The sequence below is a fragment of the Saimiri boliviensis genome, chromosome 16 (assembly GCF_048565385.1).
Source record: "Saimiri boliviensis isolate mSaiBol1 chromosome 16, mSaiBol1.pri, whole genome shotgun sequence".
Classification (NCBI taxonomy): Eukaryota; Metazoa; Chordata; class Mammalia; order Primates; family Cebidae; genus Saimiri; species Saimiri boliviensis.
Window position 1 is genome coordinate 85,071,209 of NC_133464.1, and position 14,789 is coordinate 85,085,997.

The 14,789-nt window shown below is 36.8% G+C and overlaps 1 protein-coding gene across 4 annotated transcripts in view; it reads left to right on the forward strand.

The window, feature by feature from the left end:
• Positions 1 to 14,785, forward strand: part of SACS (sacsin molecular chaperone) — a 101,515-nt gene extending 86,730 nt beyond the window's left edge. For all 4 annotated transcript variants that reach the window (XM_074387928.1, XM_074387931.1, XM_074387929.1 and 1 more), the window contains one exon: positions 1,947 to 14,785. In XM_074387928.1, coding sequence (XP_074244029.1) covers positions 1,947 to 13,501 — 11,555 coding nt within the window. In that variant the 3' untranslated portion in view covers positions 13,502 to 14,785. The remainder of the gene's footprint in view (positions 1 to 1,946) is intronic.
• Positions 14,786 to 14,789: the final 4 nt, after the last annotated feature.

Genomic DNA, 14,789 nt, shown 5'->3' on the forward strand with positions numbered 1-14,789 from the left:
AGAAACTGAAAAATATTCTGAATTTGGGTATTGACACTTTCCTAAAGTTGCAAAAGTGTGCCCTTGCTTAAAGTTCTATGGCAGTAATTTTTAAATGTCTTATTGTTACATGAAAGGCAATTTCTTGGTAGAAGATAAAGTCATCTTTTTAATATGTAAACCTCTGAAATAAGGGTATGCTTTCTTGGATAAAAAAATAACAATACACAAAAGTTTCCAGGGCCTAAGGTGGGATTCCTCTTATAATATTTTCCAAAGTTGCTCTTTTTTTTCTTTTGAGACGAAGTGTTGCTCTGTCACCCAGGCTAGATTGCAGTGGTGCCATCTTGGCTCACCGCAACTTCCGCCTCCCGAGTTTCAAGCACTTCTTTGCCCCAGCCTCCCAAGTAGCTGGGATTACAGACACCTGCCTCTACGCCCAGCCAATTTTTTGTATTTTTGTAAAGACGGGGTTTCACCGTCTTGGCCAGGCTGGTCTTGAACTCCTGACCTCGTGATCTATGTGCCTTGGCCTCACAAAGTGCTTGGGATTAGAGGCGTGAGCCACCACATGCAGCCACTCTTTGAAGAGTCTAGAAGTGATATGTACATAGGGAGAAAATTGAATGTTAGTATCTATAAGAGATCAAATTTGAGGTGTTTTTTATTTCTCTGGGAAAAAACATACCCGTAGATGTATAGTGTTATTTTTTTCATTTTGTTCCTACTGATATTATAAATGTTATACTCAGGAATACTACTAAATTCACTTCAAAAGAAAATGTTAATTTCTAGACCAGTGGTTAAAATTAGTAAAAACTGCCCCCACAACCCAAGCAAATATCTTCTTAGTGTTCTAGTTTATTAGACATCCAAAAGTGGAGCTGCTCTGATGCCTTCACAGTACTGCCCTACATGCTCCCTTTGTTGCCTCCAAATTATTTAATGCAAAAATCCCAGGGCTCTGAAGAGCACACTTTAATAATAAGTAGCTATGTAAAGGGTACTTTGGAAAAGTTACAAATATGCTCTGTATTTGAGTATAAATATAGGGCAGTCTTTAGATTATAATCTCATTGCCATTATTTTTCCAGATGAGAGAATTCAAGTCCCAGAAAGATGAAATGACACTTAAATTAGACATCTGTTTAGTTGTTGAAAGGAAACCATGTAAGTCTCATTGCTGCTCAGCCTCAGAAAGCGCAGGTCAACTGCAGCTGAGACTCCAGCCTCTGTGCTCTGACTTCGTGCCCTTGGGTCGTGCAGCTGTGTGGCTTCTGGAAACTTGAAGTTAACACAAAATGTCCTTCATACAAGTTGTGTGTCCGTAACTCAAAAATCTGAAACGCCGAATGTTCCAAAATCTAAAACAAGTATCTACATGACACTCAAAAGAAGTGCTCATTGGAACATTTTGGATTTCAGATTTTTGGATTTGGAATACTCATCTAGTAAGTACAATGTAAATATTCCAAAGTCCAAAAGAGTCAGAAATCCAAAATATTTCTGGTCACAAGCATTCAGATAAGGGATACTTGGTGTTTATTGGGTTTGCTTATCAATTTTTACCTTTCAGTGAAAAGGTTCTTATATAAGTTTTATCTGCATTTTTCCTTGCTGCTTTTATCTGTGAAAAAATAAGCACTAAACATTGTTTTCCATGTTGATTCCATTTGCAGAACATTATAGAATACTTTAAAAAACACATTTAATTGCATTTGATATATTTATTTAAAATAATCATTTTCCAGGCAGAATTATTTCTCTCACAGTTTATTGTAAATATGGATTTGGATATAGATTTCCTATCATTATTATTTAAAAAATTATTTTGGCACAGTTTTGCTAAATTTTTACATGTACTTAAAACTCTTAGAAAACTTTCCAGTACTATTTTATTTGTGAGAATAGAAAGCTATTACAGTAGAATTATATGTATTTATAACATTTCTGTATATGATTTACAGGAAGACCATGTACTCAGCTGCAGCTTCTAAATCCAGAACGATTTGCACGTCTTATCAAAGAAGTAATGAATACATTCTGGCCTGGCAGAGAGTTGATCGTTCAATGGTATCCATTTGACGAAAACAGAAATCACCCAACTGTTTCATGGCTTAAGATGGTTTGGAAGAATCTTTATATACATTTTTCTGAGGATTTGACTTTATTTGATGAGATGCCACTTATCCCTAGAACTATACTAGAGGAAGGTCAGGCATGTGTGGAGCTCATTAGACTCAGGATTCCATCATTAGTCATTTTAGACGATGAATCTGAAGCACAGCTTCCAGAATTTTTAGCGGACATTGTACAAAAACTTGGAGGGATTGTCCTTAAAAAATTAGATGCATCTATACAGCATCCACTTATTAAAAAATACATTCATTCACCATTACCAAGTGCTGTTTTGCAGATAATGGAGAAGATACCACTGCAGAAATTGTGTAATCAAATAACTTCACTACTTCCAACACACAAAGATGCCCTGAGGAAGTTCTTGGCTAGTTTAACTGATAGCAGTGAGAAAGAGAAAAGAATAATTCAAGAATTGGCAATATTCAAACGCATTAACCATTCTTCTGGTCAGGGAATTTCTTCTTATACAAAATTGAAAGGTTGTAAAGTCTTACACCATACTGCCAAACTCCCAGCAGATCTGCGACTTTCTATTTCAGTAATAGACAGTAGTGATGAAGCCACTATTCGCTTGGCAAACATGTTGAAAATAGACCAATTAAAGACCACTAGCTGCTTAAAGCTTCTTTTAAAAGATATTGAAAATGCATTTTATTCACATGAAGAGGTAACACAGCTTATGTTATGGATCCTTGAGAATCTGTCTTCTCTTAAAAATGAGAATCCAAATGTGCTTGAATGGTTAACGCCATTAAAATTCATCCAGATTTCACAGGAACAGATGGTATCAGCTGGTGAACTCTTTGACCCTGATATAGAAGTACTAAAGAATCTCTTTTCTAATGAAGAAGGAACTTATTTCCCACCCTCAGTTTTTACCTCACCAGATATTCTTCATTCTTTACGACAGATTGGTTTAAAAAATGAAGCCAGTCTTAAAGAGAAGGATGTTGTGCAAGTGGCAAAAAAAATTGAAGCCTTACAGGTCGGTTCTTGTCCAGATCAAGATGTTCTTCTGAAGAAAGCCAAAACCCTCCTACTAGTTTTAAATAAGAATCACACACTGTTGCAATCATCTGAAGGAAAGCTGACATTAAAAAAAATAAAATGGGTTCCAGCCTGCAAGGAAAGGCCTCCAAATTATCCAGGCTCTTTAGTCTGGAAAGGAGATCTCTGTCATCTCTGTGCACCACCAGATATGTGTGACGTAGGCCATGCAATTCTCGTTGGCTCCTCACTTCCTCTTGTTGAAAGTATCCATGTAAACCTGGAAAAGGCATTAGGGATTTTCACAAAACCTAGCATTAGTGCTGTCTTAAAACACTTTAAAATTGTTGTTGATTGGTATACTTCAAAAACTTTTAGTGATGAAGACTACTATCAATTTCAGCATATTTTGCTTGAAATTTATGGATTCATGCATGACCATCTAAATGAAGGGAAAGATTCTTTCAAAGCCTTAAAATTTCCATGGGTTTGGACTGGCAAAAAATTTTGTCCACTTGCTCAAGCTGTGATTAAACCAATCCATGATCTTGACCTTCAGCCTTATTTGCATAATGTACCTAAAACCATGGCAAAATTCCACCAACTATTTAAGGTCTGTGGTTCAATAGAGGAGTTGACATCAGATCACATTTCCATGGTTATTCAGAAGATATATCTCAAAAGTGACCAAGATCTCAGTGACCAAGAAAGCAAGCAAAATCTGCATCTTATGTTGAATATTATCAGATGGCTTTATAGCAATCAGATTCCAGCAAGCCCCAACACACCAGTTCCTATACATCATAGCAAAAATCCTTCTAAACTTATCATGAAGCCAATTCACGAATGCTGTTATTGTGACATTAAAGTTGATGACCTTAATGACTTACTTGAAGATTCTGTGGAACCAATCATTTTGGTGCATGAGGACATACCCATGAAAACTGCAGAATGGCTGAAAGTTCCATGCCTTAGTACAAGACTGATAAATCCCGAAAACATGGGATTTGAGCAGTCAGGACAAAGAGAACCACTTACTGTAAGAATTAAAAACATTTTGGAAGAATACCCTTCAGTATCAGATATTTTTAAAGAACTGCTTCAAAATGCTGATGATGCAAATGCAACAGAATGCAGTTTCTTGATTGACATGAGAAGAAATATGGACATAAGAGAGAATCTCCTAGACCCAGGGATGGCAGCTTGTCATGGACCTGCTTTGTGGTCATTCAATAATTCTCAATTCTCAGATTCAGATTTTGTGAACATAACTAGGTTAGGAGAATCTTTAAAAAGAGGAGAAGTTGACAAAGTTGGAAAATTTGGTCTTGGATTTAATTCTGTGTACCATATCACTGACATTCCCATCATTATGAGTCGGGAATTTATGATAATGTTCGATCCAAACATAAACCATATCAGTAAACACATTAAAGACAAATCCAATCCTGGGATAAAAATTAATTGGAGTAAACAACAGAAAAGACTTAGGAAGTTTCCTAACCAGTTCAAACCATTTATAGACGTTTTTGGCTGTCAGTTACCTTTGACTGTAGAAGCACCTTACAGCTATAATGGAACTCTTTTCCGACTGTCCTTTAGAACTCAACAGGAAGCAAAAGTGAGTGAAGTTAGTAGTACCTGCTATAATACAGCAGATATTTATTCTCTTGTGGATGAATTTAGTCTTTGTGGACACAGGCTTATCATTTTCACTCAGAGTGTAAACTCAATGTATTTGAAGTATTTGAAAATTGAGGAAAGCAACCCCAGCTTAGCACAAGATACAGTAATAATTAAAAAAAAATCCTGCTCTTCCAAAGCATTGAACACACCTGTCTTAAGTGTTTTAAAAGAGGCTGCTAAGCTCATGAAGACTTGCAGCAGCAGTAATAAAAAGCTTCCCAGTGATGAACCAAAGTCATCTTGCATTCTTCAGATCACAGTGGAAGAATTTCACCATGTGTTCAGAAGGATTGCTGATTTACAGTCGCCACTTTTTAGAGGTCCAGATGATGACCCAGCTGCTCTCTTTGAAATGGCCAAGTCAGGCCAATCAAAAAAGCCATCAGATGAGTTGTCACAAAAAACAGTAGAGTGTACCACGTGGCTTCTGTGTACTTGCATGGACACAGGAGAGGCTCTGAAGTTTTCCCTGAGTGAGAGTGGAAGAAGACTCGGACTCGTTCCATGTGGGGCAGTAGGAGTTCTGCTGTCAGAAATCCAGGACCAGAAGTGGACTGTGAAATCACACATTGGGGAGGTGTTTTGCTATTTACCTTTACGAATAAAAACAGGCTTGCCAGTTCACATCAATGGGTGCTTTGCTGTTACTTCAAATAGGAAAGAAATCTGGAAGACAGATACAAAAGGACGGTGGAATACCACGTTCATGAGACATGTTATTGTTAAAGCTTACTTACAGGCACTGAGTGTCTTACGGGACCTGGCCACTAGTGGGGAGCTAATGGATTATACTTACTATGCAGTGTGGCCCGATCCTGATTTAGTTCACGATGATTTTTCTGTAATTTGCCAAGGATTTTATGAAGATATAGCTCACGGAAAAGGGAAAGAATTGACCAGAGTCTTCTCTGATGGATCTACTTGGGTTTCCATGAAGAATGTAAGATTTCTGGATGACGCTATACTTAAAAGAAGAGATGTTGGTTCAGCGGCCTTCAAGATATTTTTGAAATACCTCAAGAAGACTGGGTCCAAAAACCTTTGTGCTGTTGAACTTCCTTCTTCAGTAAAATTAGGATTTGAAGAAGCTGGCTGTAAACAGATACTACTTGAAAATACATTTTCAGAGAAACAGTTTTTTTCTGAAGTTTTTTTCCCAAATATTCAAGAAATTGAAGCAGAACTTAGAGATCCTTTAATGATTTTTGTTCTAAATGAAAAAGTTGATGAGTTCTCAGGAATTCTTCGTGTTACTCCATGTATTCCTTGTTCCTTGGAGGGGCATCCTTTGGTTTTGCCATCAAGATTGATCCACCCTGAAGGACGAGTTGCAAAGTTATTTGATATTAAAGATGGAAGATTCCCGTACGGTTCTACTCAGGATTATCTCAATCCTATCATTTTGATTAAACTAGTTCAGTTAGGTATGGCAAAAGATGATATTTTATGGGATGACATGCTAGAACGTGCAGAGTCAGTAGCTGAAATTAATAAAAGTGATCATGCTGCTGCATGCCTAAGAAGTAGTATCCTATTGAGTCTTATTGATGAGAAACTAAAAATAAGGGATCCTAGAGCAAAGGACTTTGCTGCAAAATATCAGACAATCCCCTTCCTTCCATTTCTGACAAAACCAGCAGGTTTTTCTTTGGACTGGAAAGGTAACAGTTTTAAGCCTGAAACCATGTTTGCAGCAACTGACCTTTATACAGCTGAACATCAAGATATAGTTTGTCTTTTGCAACCAATTCTAAACGAAAATTCCCATTCCTTTAGAGGTTGTGGTTCAGTGTCACTGGCTGTTAAAGAGTTTTTGGGATTACTTAAGAAGCCAACAGTTGATCTGGTTATAAACCAATTGAAAGAAGTTGCAAAATCAGTTGATGACGGAATTACACTATACCAGGAGAATATCACCAATGCTTGCTACAAATACCTTCATGAAGCCATGATGCAAAATGAAATCACTAAGATATCAATTACTGATAAGTTAAAAGCCTTTAGCTTCATTCTAGTTGAGAATGCATATGTTGACTCAGAAAAAGTTTCTTTTCATTTAAATTTTGAGGCAGCACCATACCTTTATCAGTTGCCTAATAAATATAAAAATAATTTCCGTGAACTTTTTGAAAATGCGGGTGTGAGGCAGTCATTCACTGTTGAAGATTTTGCTCTTGTTTTGGAATCTATTGATCAAGAAAGAGGAACAAAGCAAATAACAGAAGAGAATTTTCAGCTTTGTCGACGAATAATCAGTGAAGGAATATGGAGCCTCATTAGAGAAAAGAAACAAGAATTTTGTGAGAAAAATTACGGCAAGATATTATTGCCAGATACTAATCTTATGCTTCTCCCTGCGAAATCGTTGTGTTACAATGATTGCCCTTGGATAAAAGTAAAAGATACCACTGTAAAATACTGTCATGCTGATATACCCAGGGAAGTAGCGGTAAAACTAGGAGCAGTCCCAAAGCGACACAAAGCCTTAGAAAGATATGCATCCAATGTCTGTTTTACAACACTTGGCACAGAATTTGGACAGAAAGAAAAATTGACCAGCAGAATTAAGAGCATCCTTAATGCATATCCTTCTGAAAAGGAAATGCTGAAAGAGCTTCTACAGAATGCTGATGATGCAAAGGCGACAGAAATATGTTTTGTGTTTGATCCTAGACAGCATCCAGTTGATAGAATATTTGATGATAAGTGGGCCCCACTGCAAGGGCCAGCCCTTTGTGTGTACAACAACCAGCCATTTACAGAAGATGACGTTAGAGGAATCCAGAATCTTGGAAAAGGCACGAAAGAAGGAAATCCTTATAAAACTGGACAATATGGAATAGGATTCAATTCTGTGTATCATATCACAGACTGTCCATCTTTTATTTCTGGCAATGACATCCTGTGTATTTTTGATCCTCATGCTAGATACGCACCAGGGGCCACATCCATTAGTCCTGGACGTATGTTTAGAGATTTGGATGCAGATTTTAGGACACAATTCTCGGATGTTCTGGATCTTTATCTGGGAACCCACTTTAAACTGGATAATTGCACAATGTTCAGATTTCCTCTTCGTAATGCAGAAATGGCCAAAGTTTCAGAAATTTCGTCTGTTCCAGCATCAGACAGAATGGTCCAGAATCTTTTGGACAAATTGCGCTCAGATGGGGCAGAACTTCTAATGTTTCTTAATCACATGGAAAAAATTTCTATTTGTGAAATAGATAAAAGTACTGGAGCTCTAAATGTGCTGTATTCAGTAAAGGGCAAAATCACGGATGGAGACAGATTAAAAAGGAAACAATTTCATGCATCTGTAATTGATAGTGTTACTAAAAAGAGGCAGCTTAAAGACATACCAGTTCAACAGATAACATACACTATGGATACCGAGGACTCTGAAGGAAATCTTACTACGTGGCTAATTTGTAATAGATCAGGTTTTTCAAGTATGGACAAAGTATCTAAGAGTGTCATATCAGCTCACAAGAATCAGGATATTACTCTTTTCCCACGTGGTGGAGTAGCTGCTTGTATTACTCACAACTATAAAAAACCCCATAGGGCCTTCTGCTTTCTGCCTCTCTCTTTGGAGACTGGGCTTCCATTTCATGTGAATGGCCACTTTGCACTAGACTCAGCCAGAAGGAACCTGTGGCGGGATGATAATGGAGTTGGTGTTCGAAGTGACTGGAATAACAGTTTAATGACAGCATTAATAGCTCCCGCATATGTTGAATTGCTAATACAGTTAAAAAAACGGTATTTCCCTGGTTCTGATCCAACATTATCAGTTTTACAGAACACCCCTATTCATGTTGTAAAGGACACTTTAAAGAAGTTTTTATCATTTTTCCCAGTTAACCGTCTTGATCTACAGCCAGATTTATATTGTCTAGTGAAAGCACTTTACAGTTGCATTCACGAAGACATGAAACGTCTTTTGCCTGTTGTGCGAGCTCCAAATATTGATGGCTCTGACTTGCACTCTGCAGTTATAATTACTTGGATCAATATGTCTACTTCAAATAAAACTAGACCATTTTTTGACAATTTACTACAGGATGAATTGCAACACCTTAAAAATGCAGATTATAATATCACCACACGGAAGACAGTGGCAGAGAATGTCTATAGACTGAAACATCTCCTTTTAGAAATTGGTTTCAACTTGGTTTATAACTGTGATGAAACTGCTAATCTTTACCACTGTCTTATAGATGCAGATATTCCTGTTAGCTATGTGACCCCTGCTGATATCAGATCTTTTTTAATGACATTTTCCTCTCCTGATACTAATTGCCATATTGGGAAGCTGCCTTGTCGTCTCCAGCAGACTAATCTAAAACTTTTCCATAGTTTAAAACTTTTAGTTGATTATTGTTTTAAAGATGCAGAAGAAAATGAAATTGAAGTTGAGGGACTGCCCCTTCTCATTACACTGGACAGTGTTTTGCAAACTTTTGATGCAAAGCGACCGAAGTTTCTGACAACATACCATGAATTGATTCCATCCCGCAAAGACTTGTTTATGAATACATTATATTTGAAGTATAGTAATATTTTGTTGAACTGTAAAGTTGCAAAAGTGTTTGACATTTCCAGCTTTGCTGATTTGTTATCCTCTGTGTTGCCTCGAGAATATAAGACTAAAAATTGCACAAAGTGGAAAGACAATTTTGCAAGTGAGTCTTGGCTTAAGAATGCGTGGCATTTTATCAGCGAGTCTGTAAGTGTGAAAGAAGATCAGGAAGAAACAAAACCAAAATTTGACATTGTTGTTGATACTCTAAAAGACTGGGCATTGCTTCCAGGAACAAAGTTTACTGTTTCAGCCAACCAGCTTGTGGTTCCTGAAGGAGATGTTCTGCTTCCTCTCAGCCTTATGCACATTGCAGTTTTTCCAAATGCCCAGAGTGATAAAGTTTTTCATGCTCTAATGAAAGCTGGCTGTATTCAGCTTGCTTTGAACAAAATCTCTTCCAAAGACAGCACATTTGTTCCTCTGTTGTCATGTCACACAGCAAATATAGAGAGCCCCGCAAGCATTTTGAAGGCTCTACATTATATGGTCCAAACATCAACATTTAGAACGGAAAAATTAGTAGAAAATGACTTTGAAGCGCTTTTGATGTATTTCAACTGCAATTTGAATCATTTGATGTCCCAAGATGACATAAGAATTTTAAAGTCACTTCCATGCTATAAATCCATCAGTGGCCGCTATGTGAGCATTGCAAAATTTGGAACATGCTACGTACTTACAAAAAGTATCCCTTCAGCTGAAGTGGAAAAATGGACACAATCATCATCATCTGCATTTCTTGAAGAAAAAATACACTTAAAAGAACTATATGAGGTGATTGGTTGTGTACCTGTAGATGATCTTGAGGTATATTTGAAACATCTCTTACCAAAAATTGAAAATCTCTCTTATGATGCAAAATTAGAGCACTTGATCTATCTTAAGAATAGATTATCAAGTGCTGAGGAATTATCAGAGATTAAGGAACAACTTTTTGAAAAACTGGAAAGTTTATTGATAATCCATGATGCTAACAGTAGACTAAAGCAAGCAAAGCAGTTCTATGATAGAACTGTGAGAGTTTTTGAAGTTATGCTTCCTGAAAAATTGTTCATTCCTAAAGATTTCTTTAAGAAATTGGAACAACTTATAAAACCCAAAAATCATGTTACATTTATGACATCCTGGGTCGAATTCTTAAGAAATATTGGACTAAAATATGTACTTTCTCAGCAGCAGTTGTTACAATTTGCTAAGGAAATCAGTGTGAGGGCTAATACAGAAAATTGGTCCAAAGAAACTTTGCAAAATACAGTTGATATCCTTCTCCATCATATATTCCAAGAACGAATGGATTTGTTATCTGGAAATTTTCTGAAAGAACTGTCTTTAATACCATTCTTATGTCCTGAGCGGGCCCCCGCAGAATTCATTAGATTTCATCCTCAATATCAAGAGGTAAATGGAACACTTCCTCTTATAAAGTTCAATGGAGCACAGGTAAATCCAAAATTCAAGCAATGTGATGTACTCCAGCTGTTGTGGACATCCTGCCCTATTCTTCCAGAGAAAGCTACACCCTTGAGCATCAAAGAACAGGAAGGTAGTGATCTTGGTCCACAAGAACAACTTGAACAAGTTTTAAATATGCTTAATGTTAACCTGGATCCTCCTCTTGATAAGGTCATCAATAACTGCAGAAACATATGCAACATAACAACTTTGGATGAAGAAATGGTAAAAACTAGAGCAAAAGTTTTAAGGAGCATATATGAATTCCTTAGTGCAGAAAAAAGAGAATTTCATTTTCAATTGCGAGGAGTTGCTTTTGTGATGGTAGAAGATGGTTGGAAACTTCTGAAGCCTGAGGAGGTAGTGATAAACCTAGAATATGAATCTGATTTTAAACCCTATTTGTACAAGCTGCCTTTAGAACTTGGCACATTTCACCAGTTGTTCAAACACTTAGGTACTGAAGATATTATTTCAACTAAGCAGTATGTTGAAGTGTTGAGCCGTATATTTAAAAATTCTGAAGGTAAACAATTAGATCCTAATGAAATGCGTACAGTTAAGCGAGTAGTTTCTGGTCTGTTCAAGAGCCTACAGAATGATTCAGTCAAGGTGAGGGGTGATCTGGAAAATGTACGAGATCTTGCCCTTTACCTCCCAAGCCAAGATGGTAGATTGGTAAAGTCAAGCATCTTAGTGTTTGATGATGCACCACATTATAAAAGTAGAATCCAGGGGAATATTGGTGTGCAGATGTTGGTTGATCTCAGCCAATGCTACTTAGGGAAGGACCATGGATTTCATACTAAGTTGATAATGCTCTTTCCTCAAAAACTTAGACCTCGATTATTGAGCAGTATACTTGAAGAACAGTTAGATGAAGAGACTCCCAAAATCTGTCAGTTTGGGGCGTTGTGTTCTCTACAAGGAAGATTGCAGTTACTCTTGTCTTCTGAACAGTTCATTACAGGACTGATTAGAATTATGAAGCATGAAAATGATAATGCTTTTCTGGCCAATGAAGAAAAAGCCATAAGACTTTGCAAAGCTTTAAGAGAAGGATTGAAAGTGTCCTGTTTTGAAAAGCTTCAAACAACTTTAAGAGTGAAAGGTTTTAATCCTATTCCCCACAGCAGAAGTGAAACTTTTGCTTTTTTGAAACGATTTGGGAATGCAGTCATCCTGCTCTACATTCAACATTCAGACAGTAAAGATATTAATTTCCTGTTAGCATTGGCAATGACTCTTAAATCAGCAACCGACAATTTGATTTCTGATACTTCATATTTAATTGCTATGCTAGGATGCAATGATATTTACAGGATCGGTGAGAAACTTGACAGTTTAGGAGTGAAATATGACTCTTCAGAGCCGTCAAAACTGGAACTTCCAATGCCTGGTACACCAATTCCTGCTGAAATTCATTACACTCTTCTTATGGACCCAATGAATGTTTTCTACCCGGGAGAATATGTTGGGTACCTTGTTGATGCTGAAGGTGGTGATATCTACGGATCATACCAGCCAACATACACATATGCAATTATCGTTCAAGAAGTTGAAAGGGAAGATGCTGACAATTCTAGCTTTCTAGGAAAGATATATCAGATCGATATTGGTTATAGTGAATATAAAATAGTTAGCTCTCTTGATCTGTATAAGTTTTCAAGACCTGATGAAAGCTCTCAAAGCAGAGACAGTGCTCCTTCTACACCAACCAGCCCTACTGAGTTCCTTGCCCCTGGTCTGAGAAGCATTCCTCCTCTTTTCTCTGGTAGAGAGAGCCACAAAACTTCTTCAAAACATCAGTCCCCCAAAAAGCTTAAGGTTAATTCTTTACCAGAAATCTTAAAGGAAGTGACTTCTGTGGTGGAGCAAGCATGGAAACTTCCAGAATCGGAACGAAAAAAGATTATTAGGCGGTTGTATTTGAAATGGCATCCTGACAAAAATCCAGAGAACCATGACATTGCCAATGAAGTTTTTAAACATTTGCAGAATGAAATCAACAGATTAGAAAAACAGGCTTTTCTAGATCAAAATGCAGACAGGGCCTCCAGACGAACGTTTTCAACCTCAGCATCCCGATTTCAGTCAGACAAGTACTCATTTCAGAGATTCTATACTTCATGGAATCAAGAAGCAACGAGCCATAAATCTGAAAGACAGCAGCAAAACAAAGAAAAATGCCCGCCTTCGGCTGGACAGACTTACTCTCAAAGATTCTTTGTTCCTCCCACTTTCAAGTCGGTTGGCAATCCAGTGGAAGCACGCAGATGGCTAAGACAAGCCAGAGCAAACTTTTCAGCTGCCAGGAATGACCTTCATAAAAATGCCAATGAGTGGGTGTGCTTTAAATGCTACCTTTCTACCAAGTTAGCTTTGATTGCGGCTGACTATGCTGTGAGGGGAAAGTCTGATAAAGATGTAAAACCAACTGCACTTGCTCAGAAAATAGAGGAATATAGTCAGCAACTTGAAGGACTGACAAATGATGTTCACACATTGGAAGCTTATGGTGTAGACAGTTTAAAAACAAGATATCCCGATTTGCTTCCTTTTCCTCAGATTCCAAATGACAGGTTCACTTCTGAGGTTGCTATGAGGGTGATGGAATGTACTGCCTGTATCATAATAAAACTTGAAAATTTTATACAACAAAAAGCGTGAAGGTATTTAAAGAAAAAAAAGAGGTAGATCTTCAATGTGTGTAGCACAAGTATAAATTGCTGTACTTCATTAAGCTTCATTGCCAGTTAGCTAGGAATTGTGAAGCACATTGCAGATCGTTTTGGGAGGATTCTGGAGTTGTTACCATGAGTACCGACAGAAAACCTTAACTGAATCTAGAACTATTTTGAAGATGGTGGTGAGCTGCAAAATAGCTAGATAGATTTGAATGACTGGGATGGCACATTATTGAACTGCACTTTATATAACCAAAGCTTAGCAGTTTGTTAGATAAGAGTCTATGTTTTGTCTCTGGTTAAGAAGGAATAATTTTATGTTTTTAACATGGTATATTTGAAGGAGCTAATGAAACACTGGACATATCATTGGTTTAAACATGTAAGGGGAATTAAGTCTTTGTAGTTTGTCATTTTTTTAAGTAGATCCTCTTGGTTGCATTATTTTCTTATCAGCTGGCTCTGATCATGAATTTGTTGCAATTTTATGTCATACTCAGTGCATTTAAAAAATGGTACAGTATTTTGATCCTATTACTTGAGTAAGAGTGTGAAGGTAGTACTTTTTAGAGTGCACTGAGTGCACCTTACATCTTTATTTAAATTTTTTTAATATCTTATGTTTACAGGCTTCCTGTTTCATGAAGATAGCAGTGGAAAACTCAAAATGGTGGCAGTTCTTATTACCAGATGTTAGTATTGTTTCTGGAAACTGCTTGCCAGGACAACATTTATTAACTGTTAGAACACTTGCTTTATGTTTGTGTGTACATATTTTCCACAAATGTCATAATTTATATAGTATGGTTGAACAGGATGCAATCTTTTGTTGTCTAAAGGTGCTGCAGTTAAAAAAAAACTTCTTTCAATATGGCACTTAGCGGAGTTTTTTTTTTTTTTTCACTTTAAAAACATTAAAAATCATCGAGTTTATAATTATCAGCTTATATTTCCCCATGAATGATTAGAACTGACATTTAATTCATGTTTGTCTCACCATACTTGTTTACTTTAACATATTTCTTTTGCAGAATGTAAAAGAAAGGTAATGAAAATTAGTTTATTGAGTGTACTGGCTGTAAATGATGCTAAATATATTTTATGCAATTAAGGGCTTACAGAAAATGTTAAAACATTTTTTACTTTTATTGGTAATAGGAATGTTTGCACCTCCAAATTGTATTGCTTCTGGATGTGAAATCATGTAATTATTTCTGCTGTTATATTAAGTGCCATACTTTTAATAAAGCAAAATGTACATATGAAATCAT